This window comes from Carya illinoinensis, chromosome 4, assembly GCF_018687715.1.
Source record: "Carya illinoinensis cultivar Pawnee chromosome 4, C.illinoinensisPawnee_v1, whole genome shotgun sequence".
Taxonomy (NCBI): Eukaryota; Viridiplantae; Streptophyta; class Magnoliopsida; order Fagales; family Juglandaceae; genus Carya; species Carya illinoinensis.
This window is the reverse complement of record NC_056755.1, coordinates 29,920,087-29,939,367: the sequence shown is the minus strand read 5'-3', so window position 1 is coordinate 29,939,367 and position 19,281 is coordinate 29,920,087. Positions and strand designations below refer to the sequence as shown.

General features: G+C 40.1%; 1 protein-coding gene across 2 annotated transcripts; it reads left to right on the top strand.

The window, feature by feature from the left end:
• The first annotated feature begins 13,611 nt into the window (after positions 1-13,611).
• On the top strand, positions 13,612-18,418 carry LOC122307785 (protein trichome birefringence-like 16). 2 transcript variants are annotated; one of them, XM_043120876.1, is made up of 5 exons: positions 13,612-13,770; positions 14,177-14,328; positions 15,307-15,549; positions 16,178-16,373; positions 16,921-18,418. In XM_043120876.1, the coding sequence occupies exons 1-5, from the start codon at positions 13,721-13,723 to the stop codon at positions 17,747-17,749; spliced, it is 1,470 nt and encodes a 489-aa protein (XP_042976810.1). In that variant the 5' UTR covers positions 13,612-13,720; the 3' UTR covers positions 17,750-18,418. The 2 variants fall into 2 exon arrangements, with proteins under 2 accessions (XP_042976810.1, XP_042976811.1); XM_043120877.1 differs by lacking the exons at positions 13,612-13,770; positions 14,177-14,328 and adding an exon at positions 14,356-14,660.
• Positions 18,419-19,281: the final 863 nt, after the last annotated feature.

Below are 19,281 nucleotides of genomic sequence, written 5' to 3'. Positions count from 1 at the left end.
TGTCTATTATGCTTTTTCTGGACAAATCATTACTCATAAAAAAATCTAAATAATTTCAGTAGAACAATATATTAATTTCACCTTGTATACAGAGGGCAGCAGATGGGAAGAATGTAGCCTCTGGTGGCTGGGAAATTGAAAAAATACAATGTTTAGGAGCATTGGTGTACTGTTAATATATATATATATGTATGTGTAGAGAGAGATAATTTGCTTACCGTGTAGTGGTGGTGGGGATGGTAACTGTACCGTTGGGTAGGAGGCAAGCTGCAGGGGAGGTGGTTACTGGCTGGGCATATGCGGCTAGAATTGGAGTTGGAGGAGGGGAGAGGTGCGTCGAGTCTTGGCCGAAATCGAAGAGATGAGGAGGGAGGTCGGGAGAGGTGCAAGTTTAGGTTTGTTTTTTAATTTTAGTGGTAAGGGTAACTAAAATCATTGTCACTTTCAAGATCAAGCAAGGCAATCCCTTTAGCAATTCCTTTTGATCGGTGACGTGTTAGGTTTTTAACATGATAAATGGTTTGTATAAATTTTACCACGATAAATCTCACACAATGTCTTTTTTTGGAAAGTAAACTCTTATCATAAAAACAAAGAAGAAAGTGTAGAAATATTTTTTTAAATAGAATTCACATTTTATAAAAATCTATACGAAACTCATCATATTTATAATCATTTAAGGTTGTAAGGAATTTAGACCGAATTCAGTTTAATTTTAAATTAAATTTAATGTTTAAATACTTAACTCTTAAATCATTAAATTTATTTTAATTTAAAATTTTTTTACATATGAGACCTATATATATATATATTTTTTTGACTGACATAAAGTCAACGTACACTTAACTTTGGATGAGAAGAAGAAGTCTCCTGCTTGAGCTGAGGAGTGTTTCTCTTGCTAAAGGCAAGGACAGTCCCCTGGTTTTTGAAACCGAGGGGTATAGTGTGCTATCCCAATTATCAACCTTTTTACCGTGAGGATTTTTCCTCCCTCATTTTCGTCTTGCTCAGATTTAGGAAAGAGTCCCTTTCAAAAACCTCTTACCAGAAGCTTTCCCTGGGAATCCAGTGCTGGCTAGAGATGGAAGAAGCTCTAATAGAAACATGGGGAAAACTTAAGCTGACTGAGCGTGAACTAGGGGTGCTACCCGCACTATACGGTGCGGGGTACCCCCCCCCGGCCCCCGCATGGGGCGGATGGGGAAAATCCCCCCCGTCCCCCGCCTCCGGTGTGCGGGGGCTGGGTACCCCGTCCCGCATGACGGGGTACGGGGTGGGGGGCCAGTCCGTCCGGCCCCCCGCACCCCCCATTCTGGGCCTTGGGCCCAAAAGCAATTTCTGGGCTATTTTGGACCCAGAAATCTCAGCAATGGGCCAAAATGGCCCAGAAGCAATTTCTGGGCCATTTTGGGCCCATAAATCTCAGCAATGGGCCAAAATGGCCCACAAGTCAAAAATACCTTGTAGGCCATTTTCATTTTTCAGCCCATAAAATTATAAGTAAAAAAGAAAAAAAAAATTTTCCGAAGTTTAAAAGAAAAAAAAAAAGTGTTATGTCTAAGAGTCTAATACGTAATAAACTAATAATAATAACTAAGCTATTACAAAATTGAAAGGCTAAACAATTACAAAATTACAAACATAAAAGTGTCCAAAGGACATTGTATCAACATTACAAATTATTGAATACAAAATTTTTACAAATCATTAAAAATTGATCATTCTAAAGAGGCTTGTCAGCTGTGGCTTGTCTTTGAGTCAAGGGGTGTGACAGTTGGGGCGGCCCGGGCTTGAGCACATTTTTATGTTGCAGAGGTGCTAGACGTCTCATGTGTTACTACAAAAATTAATATTAAAATTAATAACGATGAAATGGAAATGAATATAAAAAAATTAAAATAATAAAATAAAAAATAATTACTAGGTGGTCCAAATCCAGACTGATCACCACCCTCATCGGTCTCCTTAAAATCTAAAATATCCGGAACATGAATATCCTTTCCTATCATCCAACTCTGTGTGCATATCAATGCCTCTACAGTTGTAGGAGACAATGAACTACGGAAAGGATCCAATATACGACCTCCGGTACTAAAGGCTGACTCTAAGGCAACGGTGCTAATAGGGATGGCCAAAATACAGCGGGCAATCTCAGAAATGATGGGATATTTCTTTGAGGCATTCTTCCACCATCCTAATATATCGAAATGATCATCATCATCTTGGACCATATCCACTGACAAATAGTTGTCTAACTCAGAAACGACCTCCGTAGATTGATGGACTAGTGTGAGATTCTGTGCGAGGGTCTTAGTCCACGGCATTATGCGCTTCTTTGTAGGAGGCCCGGTCACGATGTCTGTAGAAGGAGTTGGGGTCGGTGTATGTGTCTTCGATGTAGTACCACCCTTAATTGCCATAAACTCGTCATACAATTTTTTCAGGGTATCTCGGGCCAATTCACCAATAATGTCAGTCCATACCTGATCGTGAACAAGTCCCAACCCATATAACAAGCCTGAAACTTTCAGACGGGGATCAAGAATAACAGCCACATATAAGAAAATATTCATTCTAGTCAAATCTCCCCAATACTTGTCATATTTTAGCATCATGGAACTTGTCATCCCCCTCATCCTTTCATTGGAACCCCAACGCATATCTTCTAATTCTTCTTTTACCCTACATATTTGTTGACAAAACCCATGGGATGTAGGGTACAAAGAACCAGATATATTCAACGTGACATCATAAAATAATCCAAGAAAATCAACGAAAGTAGAAACTACCACCCAATCATCATCATTAGGCTTTCGTGATCCCCCGTGCTCATCAAAGTATTTGACATATTGGATGTCTTCATCACCCAATAATTGAAAGGCTGCCTTATATTCCTGGGCCGCCTCCAACATCAAGAAGGTTGAATTCCATCTGGTAGGAACATCAGTACAAAGACCCTTCTTCGATGTTATGCCCGCAGCCTTTGCAGCAACTTTGAATTTCTCCAATCTAGAAGGAGAAGACCTCACCCATTTCACAGCCATTCTAACTCGTGCAACCGAGTCATCAACATCTTTCAACCCCTCAGTCACAATTAAATTCAAAATATGTGCAGCACATCTAACATGCAAGTATTCACCACCCAAGAATGTCTTATTTGCATCTTTAAGATAATTCTTTAGATATCCCAATGCGACATCATTAGATGACGCATTATCAACTGACACAGACAAAACCTTTTCCAACCCCCACTCCTTTATTGCGGCCTCCAATGCTTTCCCAATCGTCTCACCCTTATGATCAGTTATTTGACAAAATTTAATAATCTTTTTGTGCAGAACCTAATCAGCATCAACAAAATGCACAGTCAACGACATGTAATTCATATTTTGGATAGAAGTCCAAGTATCGGTAGTGAGGCAAACTACCAAACCCGCGAGTTGGCCCCTCAAAACATCTTTATCACAAAGGTACATCTTCTTAATATCCTTTGCCACGGTGTGACGAGAAGGAAGTACAAATCTGGGTTCCAACTCTTGGACAAATTCTTGGAACCCTTTACCCTCCACAAACTGAAAAGGCAGCTCGTCCATGATAATCATACGAGCTAACTTCCTTCTACACTCATCGGGGTTATACTTCGTATACCCCTTCAATGTTGGCCCCCCGGCCCCACTACTCCCATCAGCCATTTTAAAATCTAGTCTAGATTGGCCCTTCTCTACTGAGGATTTTAAAATTGGACTCTTCTTGCATTGTTCCTCTAGATGGACCTTCAGCTAGGATGTACCATGTTTCCTATAGTGACATCCATACATTTTTCCACAGTGATTACATTTAACTTGTGGGTTGTTGGGGTCCCCACCCTCTAGTTTGGTAAAGTGTTGCCAAACTATAGATACAGGTTTCTTGCCCTGTGTGGGCTTCGGAGCAGGGCAAGGTGTACTCGTTATAGGGGTAGGAGTAGGGTTAGTTTCTGGGGTAGGGGTGTTGGCTGGGGAAGGCGAGCTATCACTGAAATCCGAAGACATTCCTGATTTTCCAACAAAAAAAAAAAAAAAAAAAATTCAAAGTGCAATCCAACACAATCAGCAAAAACTACATACATAACTATTATTGATGTATTAAGTACGTTTTATATATAATGATAATAATATGAATGGCTACACTATAATAAGTTTTTACACCTCATATAAGCAATTCCAAATAATTTGATTAGGAAGAGTCGAAGAGAGATGCTTCATATTTTTAATAGGCATTATTTTAATAGGCCACTTTAATAGGCATTATTTTAATAGGCCACTTTAATAGACATTTTTTAATAGGCATTATATTCTTCTCTCTTTTCTCTTTTTGATTTTATATAATTTTCAAATTGATTTTTTTTGAATTTTAATTATCTAATAGTTATAATTATTTAAAACTTTTAAATAAAACAAAAAGTGCTTGATAATATGCTTCATAGTTTTGTTCTCTCATTTTTACTTTTCATATATTTAATTTTATAAAATTCATTTCTTAATAGTTACTGACATTAATATTAGTATATTGGTATATTTTTTAATTTTTTAAAATCTTGAAAGATGTTTAAAAAATATGAAAAATAAAAAAGATCAAAAAGTGCAAATTTGCCAAAAACTTAATTTCATACTTTCAAGAGCAAAAACCCTAGCCAAGAAAAGAAAGATGCCAAAAACCCTAATAAATCATACCGTGCGTCCATGATGATTACTATCTCAAACAAGTTTCACAACTCCATAAATTTATATATATGTATATAAATAATTTATATATGTATATAAATATATATATGTATATGATTAACAAATATATATATATTAGTATAAATAATTAGGGTTTCGGATTGGGGATTGGAACCCCAATCCGAAACCCTAAATTGATTTAGGGGTTTCAACCCCTAAATCAAAATTAGGGTTTCGGATTGGAACCCCAATCCGAAACCCTAACCCCTAAATTGATTTAGGGGTTTCAATCATGAAACCCCTAAATCAATTTAGGGGTCCGAATCACAATGAAATTTACAAAAAAAAAAAAAAAAACAATCCATTGAATCGGGAATCCAAACAATCACACAATCCGAAGAATCCACAGCACACAATCCAAACAATCCCATCCTCCATCTCCGATTCAACCCCATCCTACCTCCAATCTCTGATCAAAACTAAAAAAAAAATAATAACCAAACGGAGAAAATCAAAAGGGGAGGAGAAATGTTACTGTGCGGCGTGCGTCCGGCCTCGTGCGTCGTGCGAGAGAGAGGGATGATGGAATACGTGCGGCGGCCGGACTGGTTGCTGGTGGGAGGAGGGAACACTGAAGGGATTAGGCCGAAGGGGGTGAAGGGACTCGGGAGGGGAGGGAAGGGGAGGGGAGGGGAATCAGGGGATCCGGGGGTTGGGTTATGGGTTAGGGTATTTGTTGAAACGGCGCCGTTTTGTCCACCAAAAAACGGCGTCGTTTCTCTTATATAACTTATATATATATAATATATAATATATTATATATTTATATTATATATATATAGGTGCGGGGCGGGGGAAAAACGGACCTAGGGGGTCCGTTTCCGTCCCCCGCCTCCGCTGGGGGTTGGGATACGGGCCGGGGGCCCCCACCCAGGCCCTAACGGTGCGGGGCGCCCCGCCCCGCCCTATGCGGGGGCGGGGCAGCGGGTTCCGGGGCCCCGCTGCCCACCCCTAGCGTGAACAAGCTGACGTCCTCTTTGATTTAACCATGGAAGAGGCTAATCTCAGATGAGGCAACATGAGTTTACTGGGGCTCGTCATTTCAGAGAAAGTGATTAACAACGAAGCCTTCAAAACTTCAATGAGAAGATTATGGAAGTTACGAGGGGATCTACAAATCAAAGTAGTGGGCAAAAACCTGTTCTTGTTCGAGTTCAACGAAGCTACGGATATGCAAAAAGTTAAGCTTGGAAGGCCGTGGTCTTTTGATCGTCAACTCCTTTGTCTAAAAGATTATAATGGTCTGATCTCTCCTAAGGACATGGCTTTCGATAAAGAGCCATTATGGGTACTGGTTCACAACATCCCTTTGGGAGGTATGACAAGGAAAGTAGGAGAACAAACTGGAAGACAGGTAGGAGAGGTCCTAGACATGGATGTAGATGAGCAAGACGTTGGCTGGGGGCCTTACCTAGGAATCAAAATCTTAATCGATATTACAAAGCCACTGATGAGGGGTGTCATGGGATCATTCAACAGTACCAAAAAGTGGCTACCCTTTCAGTATGAGAGATTACCCTCTTTTTGCTTCAACTGTGGAGTCATCAAACATAGTCCAGATGGGTGCCAACACCAAAGTTCAGAAAGATCGATGCATGGGAAGAAAGAGGTACAATACGGGGTGTGGTTGCGAGCTGTAAACCTGAAGGAAAATCCGAAGGAAATGAAGGCAGGCAGAGGAGGAGCCAAAGAAACCACAGAATTTCCAGCAGCTCATGAGGAAGAAGGTGATGACGTGGTGAAGGACTTTAGTCACCAAGGGAAAAAGTCAAATAATCCTGACAAGTTGGTAGATGAACTGCGTCCAACCTTACCCCAGACAGAATAGCCTTTGGAAATGCCAATTGACAGAGGAGCAGGTACCTCAGGCCCACAAACAGGTATGGTTCCTGACCTGCAAGCAGTTGAATTCCCAATTGATTCAGTTACTTTTAGTAAACAAATAGAGCCCGAAGTAGAAAGTCAAAGTCCATCTTTGGTTACTAAGGTTACTGGAAATATAATAGCTGAAGACCTGGATTCCAACCCTGGGAACATGAAAGGGTCACAACGTAAAGGAACTCAAAACCAGAACACTCCCCTGACCTTAATTCGTAAGGAGATCGACCCAAACTTACCAACCCCCCACCATACCAGAACATGGAAGAGAAGGGCGCGTAGGGAGGGGCATATGGATATTGAAAACTTCATAACTGGGGAAAAGGAAGAGGGCCAGTCTTGTATTAATGAGAACCAACAGGCTAAAACTACAAAAAGGAAGGCTGGCTACAAGGAATTGAACAGAAAGAAAGGGAAGCACTCTTTGGAATTGGTAGATGAGGACATAACAGATTTGGCAGAGGCTGGTGTCCAGCCCTGCCAATCCAAATGAGTCTAATAAGCTGGAACTGCCGAGGGCTTGGGAACCCTCGGATAGTTAGAGTACTTAACATGTTAGTTAAGGATAAGTGCCCAGGTTTAGTTTTCCTAATGGAAACTAAATGTAAAAGCAAGAGAATGGAAGCAATTAGAGTGAAACTGAAGCTAGAAGGATGCTTTACAGTGGAAAGTTATGGAAGTAGTGGGGGTCTTGCACTACTATGGAGTCATGATCTTGAGGTGCTGATCCAAAGTTTCACAAGATGGCATATAAGTGCATTGGTGAAGGAGAGAAACAACCAGCAGCAGTGGAGTTTTACTGGCTTTTATGGCCACCCCGATACCTCAAAACGTGATAGTAGTTGGGGATTATTAAAGGCTATCAAGGACCAAACCTCTTTTCCGTATAGGAGACTTTAATGAAATAAAAAGTCAAGGAGAGAAATGGGGTGCTGCACCGAGGCCTTACAAGCAAATGGAGAAATTTAGAGAAGTTCTTAATCACTGTTCACTCCGTGATCTAGTCACTAAGGGTCCTCATTTTACGTGGTCAAATAACAGAATTGGTTCCAACTTCACAAAAGAAAGACTCGACAGAGCCATGGCTACACCTGTATGGATGTCTATTTTCCCAAACAACATCTGTCAAGTCCTTCCAGCTGTAAGTTCAGATCACTCTCCCCTCCACCTTAGGCTGAATTGCCCAAACCCAAGCTGCAGCAAAAGAAAATATGTTTTCAGGTATGAAGCAGCATGGTCTCTGAGGAAGGATTGGCAAACAGTCATAGCTGAAGCTTGGCAAACATCAACAAACGGGCACCACCTGGATAAGCATTTCAGAGAAATATTAACAAACTGTCAAAGAAAGCTGCAGCAGTGGGTAACCAATAATAAAAAACCAATGTCTCATTGTATCCGCAAACAGCTACAGCAGATTTCAGAAATGCAAAACACAGGCTTAGATGACCATATTAATAGCATGCAGCAACAGCAGGAAGAGGTATAGTGGTTCTTAGCAGAAGAGGAATTAAGATGGAAACAACGAGCTAAACAGCATTGGCTTAAACAAGGGGATCGAACCACAAGCTTCTACCACAAGTATGCATCCCAAAAGAGGAAAACCAACAGTATTAGACTCCTACAAGACCACAATGGAAATGAAATTGTCGACCAAGGGAAAATTGCAGCAATGTTTACAGAATTCTTTTCCACTTTGTTCACTTCATCACAGCCTACTTCAATAGAGGCATGTATCTTAGGCATGACATCAAAAGTTAGTGAAGAAATTAATAGAAATCTCCTGCTAGAATTTACCTCTCAAGAAGTCAAAGAAGTAGTGTTCCAAATGACCCCCTTAAGCTCTCCAGGTCCTGATGGTTTCCCGGCTCATTTTTACCAATCCAACTGGGAACACATTCAACAAGAAGTGCTAGAGTTCTCCCTGCAAGTTCTGAACAAAGGAGGCCCGTTGAAGGAAGTGAATGACACTTTCATCACTTTGATCCCTAAGGTTAAAGAGCTAAAGAAAGTGAGTGATTACAGACCAATAAGCTTGTGCAATGTCATCTATAAAGTCATAGCTAAGGTGCTTGCTAATAGGCTCAAAGTTATTTTGCCAATGGTGATTTCACAAAACCAAAGTGCCTTTGTGCCTGGAAGGCTAATAACAGACAACATCCTTATAGCATATGAAACACTCCATGGGATGAACACTTGGGGCAGGGGCAGAGAGGGCTTCATGGCACTCAAATTGGACATGAGCAAGGCGTACGACAAGGTAGAGTGGAGATTCCTGGAAAGAGTGATGTTGAGAATGAGCTTTGATGTCAAATGGGTCACTCTTATCATGAAGTGTGTATCTTCTATCACTTATGTAGTACTTGTAAATGGACAGCCCCAGAATTCCTTTTCCCCTTCTAGAGGTTTAAGGCAGGGGGACCCCCTCTCCCCTTACCTTTTTATCCTTTGTGCTGAAGCTTTATCCTCTATACTGAGTAAAGCAACAGAAACTGGTGGTATAACCAGTGTGCAAGTTGGGAAACAACCAGTGTTCATCAATCACCTGGTCTTTGCTGATGATAGCCTGCTCTTTTGCAAGGCTAACTCTCTAGAATGGAGTAGGCTTTTCATCCTAGAAACTTATGAGAGAGGATCAGGCCAAGTGCTAAACAAGGAAAAGACTTCCATCTCCTTTAGTAGAAACACCCATTTAGAAAACCAGCAGATGATTCTACAGCTAGCAGGGGTTAAATCCCAGGGATCCTTTGAGAAGTATTTGGGTCTCCGGCAGGAAAAAGGTGGCAGCTTTCCACTCATTAATAGATAGAACTTGGGCAAGGGTTACTAATTGGAGGACTAAGTTTTTATTCGCAGCTGGAAAGGAGATACTACTCAAAGCTGTGCTTCATGCTATCCCAACCTATTCCATGGGCATTTTTCTCCTCCCTCAGTCAATCATTCAAAGACTCAATATACTACTTAAGAAATTCTGGTGGGGGTACAATGAAGATCACACAAAGATTCAGTGGGTGAAGTGGAGCCTCATGGGGAAAGCAAAGGATCAAGGGGGGCTGGGTTTTAGGGATCTCAACAGTTTTAATATTGCAATGCTAGCAAAGCAAAGCTGGCGTATTTTAAAATTTCCAGATTCCCTACTAGCCCAAGTTTTCAAGAGTAAATACTTTCCTCATTCAGATTTAATGGAAGCAAGACTGGGAAACAGGCCCTCCTTTGCTTGGAGAAGCATTATGAAAGGCAACCAACTACTTAAAGAGGCCTAATATGGAGGATTGGGAATGGGAAAAGTACCAAAATTTGGGACGACCATTGGATTCCATCATCTCCACTACACAAGGTTGACACTAGAGGAGAGGAAAAGAATTTGAAGTGGGTGTCCGAGCTTATTGATCCTGAACTAAAACAATGGAAGGAATCCATCCTTAGGTCCCATTTTAATCTAGAGGAAATTGAGAAGATAAAAACCATTCCCATCAGCCTAGGAGGCAGGGAAGATCAGCAGGTATGGGCAGCCTCACCGAATGGTTTATTCAGTGTAAAGAGCGCTTAACTCCTGCATAAGGAGGTGATCAACCAGAAGGAAGGCAAATCCTCAAGTAGCAAGGAATACTCGGATGAATGGAAAGCTGTATGGCATCTGAAAACTTCAAACCCAATTAAATTGTTCACCTGGAAAGCTTGCCAATATGCCCTTCCCACGATGGCAAACTTGTACAAAAGGAAAATAGTTGAGAACATGGACTGCCCTATATGCAAACTGGAACCAGAAACTGGAGTTCATGTGCTGTGGAACTGTGAGGCTGCAAAGAGTGTATGGGGACAGGGTTGTATCAAAATTCAGAAGATGGCAGGAAACAGATCTTCATTCAGGGAGATTTGGAGTCAGATGGTAAAGAACCTAAAGAAAGAAGATCTTGCAGAAGCAGCAGTTATAGCCAGACTAATTTGGTTCAAAATGAACACCTTCATCCATGAAAATTCCTTCACCCCCCCAGGTCTAATTATTCGAGCAGCAAAAATGGAAATGAAGAACTTCAAGGAAGCCTCGGAGAAGCCACAATCCAGTCCAAGATGCACCTCGGGCCAAACATTCAAGTTATGGAGGAAGCCTCCAGAGGGCTCATACAAACTTAACTGGAGTGCGGGAATGGACAAAGCAACAGCTAGAGTGGGAATTGGAGCAGTTATAAGAGATCCTAACGGCCAGGTGGTTGGCACTCTCCAGGCAACAAGATCCTTAATAGCTGATCAGTTTACTGCTGATTCTTATGCCTTATTGATAGCATCTTCATTCTGCAAAGAAGTGAAATCTCAGTAGTGATTGTGATAACCCGCTTTTAAGTGTATTTTCGCTGAAATAATTGTTTTTATTTTAATTAATATATCAGTTATTTTATTTTAATTTATTTGCGTTTTTAAAATTAGTTTTTAATTTAATTTAATTTATTTGAGGTTGTGTTTTATTTCTTTAAGTTGTTTTGTGGTTTTAATCTTTTTGGCGGTTTGTTTCGTTTTCCCGGAGTGAGGATTGGACCTCATCTCTTTTCACATCTTTTTCCTTTTTTCTCTTTTTCCTTTTTCTTTTTCCCTTCTTTTCCTTTTTTCCTTCTTTTTCTTTTTTTCTTTTTTTTCTTTTCTCTCTTCTTCTCCCGCGTTCGGACCCCCCCGTGCTCTCTCTCTCTCCTCCCTCTCCCTCGCGCCGGCTCTCTCTCTCTTCCAGCCCATCGCCGTCCGGCCACCAACCGGACCCCCACCGGTCCCAAAAGTTCCTCCTCCCTCCGGCGCACCACCCCTCCGAAAGCCACCCCCAACCGGCCGGCCATTTGGCCGGAAAAAGCCCAACAAGGCTGCACGGATTTCACTCCGATCCGCCGCCGTCGCTCCACCTCCGGCCACCATTTTTTCACCACTTCATCACCGACTCCTTGCCGTCCTAACCCACCCATTTCCGGCCTCCAACGACCACCGAAACAGCTCCTACGAGCTTAGTTTCCGTTTTGGGTAATCCGGCCATTTCCGGCCATTCCGCCGCCACCCACGGCCGTCCGTCGCTTCCAATAGCTTCACAACCATCCCTAGACCATTCCCTATCAATCTCGTGTCCTAGTTTGTCCCCGTTCAAAAGTGGGTTTTTCAGACCCACGGCCATAGTGAATTTTCACTGTGACGTTGCTTTTCCGGCGCCGTTTGCAACGCCGCTTGTTTTCTAAAATTGCCGTATAGCGCTGTAAGTATTTTCCAAACCCTATTTTCAGATTTTAATATATATCGCTCATTCAAATTATTTACTGTTGTTGGTTGTTGATTCCGGACTGAGTCCGAGGAGTTTCGGGGGTCGGATGGATGGAGGACGGAGTTGTCTGTTTAATTGATTTATGTTGGTTGGTTATTTTATTATGCATTGATATGGCATTTCATGGTGCATGCACGTGTGTTTTTGTTCATGTGTGAAAAGCCTGTGTATTGGCGTGAGTGGTTTTACGGGTGCGTATGTATCACGAGCCCAAGCCGGGATGGGTTATTATCTCGGTGGAGCTCCTCTGGTCACTCGGGAGCGGAATAAACTGAGTGATGTCTTCTGAGTTGTCGAGAGAGATGACGGGAGCGGGGCTAGGGGATGCTTGGCTACGAACGCGCCGGGCGCGGAACCAGGCATCGCCCTACTCACCGACTCCGTGGCCCTTCGCTGGCGAGGGCTAGAGGATGCTTGGCTACGCACGCGCGGGGCGCGGAACTGGGCATCGCTCGTTAGGTGTCACATGCGTGGTGGTACTCTACGGTGTGACACTGGAGCTAGGGTGTGCGGATGACCCCTAGGGGAGGTCATGGTGCATACGGTTAAAATTGGATAATGGTTTATGAGGCCAAATGGGACTTTTGGCGTGGGCCGGATGGACTTCTGGCCAGATATTGGGCCAGATGGACTTTTGGCGGCCAAATGTGACTTTTGGCGTGTGTGGAAAACTTGGGTTTTATGGGCTTTGTGCATTGGGCATGGTTCATACATCTTGTTTGAGTTTTATGTGTTTTTATCTGGTAGTGTTTGGGTTTTACTTACCTGCAGTACCATTCGTGGTTCCGTAGCTTTTGGTGCAGAGTTAGAGGACGAAGAGGAGGAGGCTGAGCCCGAGGATGCGGCTCCGTCGGGTTGCCGATGCTATCTTTTTATTTGTTAAAACTGTATTGGTGTTTTGTAATATTTTATCTATGTACGTTTTAAACAGCTTGTATTACGTTAAGAAAAATTCTGGTACTTAGTTTGACTTTCGTGATCCGCTGCGTGTTTCTCTGTACACATCTGTTGCCTTGCACACACTCGGCACCCGTCGATGGGATGGTGACCCGGGTTGTCACCATCCGGACGTCTCAATTTTCCCGTGTTCGGGCGTGGGGATTTTGGGGGCGTCACAGTGATTGTGGAGGGTGAATCTCTAAAAGCAATAAATATTCTTAGAAATAAACTAATTGGAGTCAAGGGGGTCTGCTTATCAGGGAAGTAAAATATGTTCTCAGCTCATGTCTTTCATGGACGGCTAGCCTTGCCAAGAAGGAGGCCAACAAAGCAGCTTGTATTTTAGCTAGAAATGTACTTTTGATGTATGAAGACGTGTATGAGTTGGAAGAAATTCCCAACTGTATCTTATCCACTGTTCTCAGTGAGATGATGTAATTTGTTTAATGATCAATAAACTAACAAGTTTATTTAAAAAGAAAAAAAGATCTATAATTTTTTTAAATTCAATCTATTTATACGTGAAATTTATGATTTTTTTAATTTATCATAAATATATTTAAATTTATATTAATATTTAAATATATCTAAAATTAACTTAATTCAATTCTACAAAATTCACTCCATCATTTTAATTTAATAAGTGAACTCAATTCAATTTAAATTAAAATTAAAGAAATAAAGAGTAATTTCAAGAAAAGATCGGTTTAATCCTGAAGAAAACTAAAGAATAAGAAACGGTCAAAAAACTAATGAAAAAATTTCAAAGAAGAAACGGACACTCTGAGGAGTCGTCGTCGTCAATGATGCTAAGTTGTTTCTTCATAGATTCTTTTCTCTTTGCGGGTGAATGTTTGTTCTTGTATTCTGGAATTCTGGGTGGCTGCCACTATTCCAAAGGTAAATCTCTCCCCTGCCCTAAATCATCTCCCCCGAGAATAAAAGTTGATATTCTTACATTTACATATGCCAGATGGTCCCCAAATTAATTACTTATCGTTGGATCCTTTATTGGCTCTGCCTTAATTGGCATAACTCTTTTTTTTTTTTCATCTTGCCGGTAGCTTCAAACTTCAGATTCTGATTTTGGTTTTCTTTTATTTTTTTTGTCCCATTTAATTTGTATTGATCTGCTTTTGCATGCTAATAAAGATGCCCAGTTTTCTGGGAAAATTACACTGAGAGTAAATGTTTTTTGCTCAACTTTATGAATTTCTAAATTCGAAGTTAATCGCATGTTTACTTAGAAAAGAAAGTGCATTTTTTGGGTGATTTTTAACTGTGTTTTGAATCTTTGATGATATAGGATGAAAGGAGGTTTCTATGGATTGAGGGGCAGACAACTCGCTCTAATTACTATTTTTCTATTGTGCATAACATATTTTATTTGGGCATGGAAGAAAACCCCGTCTGTTCCTAGCTTGATGCCACCGCAAACCGGCTTGAATCTGTCTTCAGGTTTCGCTTCAGTTTACTTGTAAACATTTTTGTCGTTGTTGTTCTCGTAATTACTGGCGATGAAATAGACATGTTAATACACTAAAGCATAATAAAATCACACAAATTCGAATTTGAATGAACTTGTGAAGGGCTTATTGCAAAAAATTCGTCGAGATGTGTGGAAGGTTGGTGCCATACATATGTGCTTGATGGTAGCCTTTAGAGCTACAGCCTCATGGCTATACATATGGATTCTATCTTTGAGCTGTAGTGATTGAAGCTTTGTTGATGGATCTTGTTAAAGAACGAAGAAAGCTGAGTGAATCTGAATGGTTGCCTGAGAATAATAGGTGATCCTTGTCAAACTGGAGTAGTCTCTGGTCATTGTTCTTCTTTGGATGGAATGATTAGCAAGGTTACATTGACTACAATTATGCTTTTTTATTGTTTTTATTTTTTCACAAATTTTTTTTTTCGGTCCTACAACATGTTCTGTAGATATTCTTGCGAGTAAACCTGTAGATAGCTTGTTGGTTTCTGAATAAAAAATATATGTGGGTGAAGTGCCATTATTTGTGGAGAAGGTGATTTAATCAAATGGTCATGACAAATCGCATTTGGATGTAGCAACTTGCATTAGTTCTGCACAAAACTCTACTCCAAAGTTGTGTGATTAACAGCAATTTTGTGACCAAAACAGATCAGAATGTAGGCAAGATTTTTCTATTCTTTTGTTTTGTGGGATAAAAATTTGATGTAAGGTCTAAAGTTCACTATTTATTTTACTTGTTTTATCCTCTATGTGATATGCCCCTTTTTGGATATTTTAAAAAAAGGAATCAAATTGTTTGTACTCATAGAAAATGAATTTGTTTTAGTTTGAAATCTTTTAGTTTTTCTTTTCTTTTCTTGTTCTCTTGATGTCACGTTCCCCATCCACACTTTTTAGCTGCTATTATTTGGAGTTCATCTTTATTTTTTATTTTGCTCATGCAGAAATCCTCACAAGTCCATCAGAAGAAAAAACAAAAGACAAACAGATTCAGGAAGCAAAAACAGATGTTGGTGCACAAGGTCCTACAAGTCTAATAGGAGTTCAAGGAGATAATAAAAAGTCATTAGAACTAGTTTCAAAGCAAGCAGAAGTCGATATGGCAGCACCTGCAAGTTCCCCACATACAAGCTCCCCTTTTAGGGGTAAAGATGACTGGAATATAACAATACCTATAGAAAATCAAGGTGGAATATTCTATTTATATTTATTATAGTAATTGGTTTGTTCTTGTGAAATCCAGGTCCTGCGTTCCTCTTATGTTTACAGAAACCTTGATCAAGAGATATACAATGAGTAGTTTGTTGTAGGTGTATTACCTTTTAGAAACTTTGTTGTTAGTATTGACGCTGTTTGAGGCTCCATTGAATGCGGCAATACATGAGTGTACCTAACTGTAACCTAGAGATACATGTGAGATAATTGATTGACCCCAATATGGAAAAAATTTCGCTGCTTCCATTTGAAAGGTTGATTTATCAGTTGACTTCTGTGTAACAACAGCAGAATGTGAGGGAAGCACATAAATCATTAGAGTAGAGCAATGTACTTGACCTTGATGCCCAGATGTTGACACTTTTCTGTTACACAAGTTTACATAATTCTACCATTGGCTCTCTTACAAATCACGAAATAAAGACCTTTCTTGTTGCATTCTATGTAAAATCTTATACTTGGCTCCGTAGCAGAAGAATCAATCAATGTAATTCTTCTGTGCTGACAGTTTTCATGCTTATATTTGTTGAACAAAGAAAAATATTTATTTGGCTGTATTACTGATTCATGATTGTGCCCCCTTTCCTGACCTTACTCTAGATTGTAACCATGCAAAAGGAAAATGGGTTCCCGACAACAACCGGCCTTTGTATTCTGGGTTTGGTTGTAAGCAATGGCTATCAGCAATGTGGGCCTGCAGGTTGATGCAGCGGACAGATTTTGCCTACGAGAAGCTTCGGTGGCAGCCTAAAAATTGTAAAATGGAAGAATTTGAAGGGTCAAAATTCTTGAGAAAGTACGTTGTGATTTTATTGAAACACTTTAATGCAATAGGTTACAGAAAGGAACTGTTTTTTTGAAGGTCATTGTTTTCATGTCTTGCCTAACCACATTTACAATGCAGAAGAAGCCAATCTGTTATGACCTATTCCCTGTAGATTCAATCAATTCTTGCTGAACACACCATTTTTAAATATCAAGTTTTAGTGGATAAAGGGTACTCTTTGCCAGGGTTGACACTTGGCAGGAAGTAATGTGATTTCATCCATCTCCTTCAACCTTTTTTTTTTATTATTTTTTTTTATTTTTATTTTTTTAATTAGCATTGGGTGTTCAGGAACAGTGTCCCAACTAATCTCGGGGTTGCACAGGCTCTCGGCAGGGAGTTTCCCACAAGTGTACATTGGGTAATTCAATGGGAAAATCTCCCAGTCTGATGGTCTCTAGAGATCCATCTCCTTCCACTTTTAGTCTCAGTTTATAGGAATCGGTGCTTTATATTTTGCTCTTCTAGGTATAGTTCAGATATCTTTAACAAGGCATTGATGTGTTGATCTATGCAGGATGCAAGACAAAACTTTAGCTTTTGTTGGAGATTCATTGGGCAGGCAGCAGTTCCAATCTTTAATGTGCATGATTACAGGTGGCAAGGAGAGACATGATGTCATAGATGTGGGAAAGGAGTATGGACTAGTCCAAGCTCATGGTGATGCTCGCCCCGGTGGCTGGGCATATCAATTCCCAGGCACCAATACAACCATACTCTACTACTGGTCAACAAGCCTCTGTGATGTGGAACCCATTGACAAGACAAATACCACCACTGATTATGCCATGCATCTTGATCGGCCACCAGCATTCTTGCGTCAATTTCTTCACAAATTTGATGTTCTAGTACTCAATACAGGACACCATTGGAATAGAGGAAAGCTTAAGGCTAATAAGTGGGTTATGCATGTTGGGGGTGTGAGAAATACTGATAGGAAGTTAGCAATGATTTGGAAGGCCAAAAATTTCGCAGTTCATAGCATTGTCAATTGGGTAAACTCACAGCTTCCAAGATATCCAGGGTTGAAAGCCTTCTACAGAACCATCTCACCTAGGCATTTTGTTGGTGGGGAATGGAATACGGGTGGGAGCTGTGACAATACTACCCCTATGTCAGTGGGAAAGGAATTATCAAAAGATGAGTCTAGTGATCAAAATGCTGCAGATGCGGTGAAGGGAACTGGGGTTAAGCTTTTGGATATAACAGCTATTTCACAGCTTAGAGATGAGGGTCATATATCTGGGTTTCGGAGAAACACCAAACCAGGAGTGCAGGATTGCTTGCATTGGTGTCTACCAGGTGTTCCTGATACATGGAATGAAATGCTCTTTGCACAAATTTAGTCCGGCATAATAGGTGCCGAATGAAGAACTCTGCAAGTGTGCCTTGAAAAGGTTTGGCTCTTCCTTTCTGTGGCCTGGGTAAAGATCACCATTTAAAGATTCTGAATCCCACTCTACACCACGGGATGCAGCGAGGTGAGTGGGCCTTATCTCCCAACTGAGTTCCATGGTAAAGACTTTTGATCTCACTAAGGAAAAAAAAAAAAAAATGGAAAAAAAAAACAACTTTTGATCTGTTGACGAACTTGCATCCAAATTATTCCTGGGTTTCTTCTTTTTGGGGACCATGTGTTCCTGCCATCTTCATTATTTATTCTGTCTTTGTTGCATTTCACTTCCTGGAGAGAAGTTTGTCTGAGAATGCCACTTTTGAGTGTGAGAAGGCCTTTCCTGTGAAGCGAGTCTTGGACCTTTTTGGACAGATTAGTCGGTGTCAAATCCTTACAGTGGATAAACAAAAAAAGAATTACAGGCTTACAGTAAGCAAAGAACAGAGATCGTTGGACTTGGATTGTGTGCTCGAGATCAAGGCGCATGGAATCCTAAACTTGGTGATGTACTATCTCTCTTGGTGATCAAATCTCTGTTTCTTTGGCCAATACAAAAAGACATTGTATTTGTTCTTTACACATTTATAGATTTTTGAAAAATGGTGGCCAGCTTCATAAATTTTATCCTTTTTTCAAAAAAAAATAGGGTGGGGGTTTGAACCCGATTCTCCCGTTTAGAGACCCGGCCTTATACCATCTGGTCCTTGGCTAAATTTGATTCGTTAATCCTTAATTTCTGCATTCAAAGTTGGCAAACGGTTGATTCGAGTTAAGGTGGTATGCCATGCAACAAATTTTCACGCGTCTCACAAGTAATATACAAATGATACGAAAACGCGTATGACTGTAATTTAAAAATGATAAAGTAATACTATAAAACAATTTTTATACAAATACTTAATAATATGTTAATTTTTTAAGAATTTATTTGACTTTTATTTGATTTGTTGGAATTAAAAAACATACATTTTATTGAAATAACTATGAATTAATTGTCACTATTGCCCAGTTTAGATGTAATAAGTATTTTATTTTTATCTTATTATTATAATTTTCTTAAATTTTCAAACAAAATAGAATAAGTAATTTAAATTCTTTTAAATATTAAAATAATAATAATATTAAAAAATAATATTTTAATTAATTTTTAATTTTTATCTTGCCGGCATGGATATATTCTCCAACCTAATGCACATTCTTTGGGCCGCAAAAGTTACCACTCGGCGCTTATGACTTCGGCGACCTACGTGCACATTCTGCTGGTCTGTACACGCATCTTAGGCTATATATATTTTTTTCAATCATGCATCTTCGGCTGTTCAGTAAGGGTGGGACTACGCCTACCGCTTGAGGCTCCGTTAATGTTCTTTTTACATGATTTTTTTAACATTTTTAAATATTTTGTTAAAAAAAAAATATCACAACATTGTTAAAAAAATATTTATTTAATCATGAAGTTAAAAAAAGAAAAAAAAGAAAAAA

What these genes read in the sequence shown, in the direction of transcription:
- LOC122307785 (XM_043120876.1), top strand. Translation starts at nt 13,721, where the DNA reads ATGTTTGTTCTTGTATTCTGGAATTCTGGGTGGCTGCCACTATTCCAA. An exon ending in TGGCTGCCACTATTCCAAAG is followed by an intron (nt 13,771 to 14,176) that starts GTAAATCTCTCC and finishes TTGATGATATAG; the next exon opens with GATGAAAGGAGGTTTCTATG. An exon ending in CGGCTTGAATCTGTCTTCAG is followed by an intron (nt 14,329 to 15,306) that starts GTTTCGCTTCAG and finishes TTGCTCATGCAG; the next exon opens with AAATCCTCACAAGTCCATCA.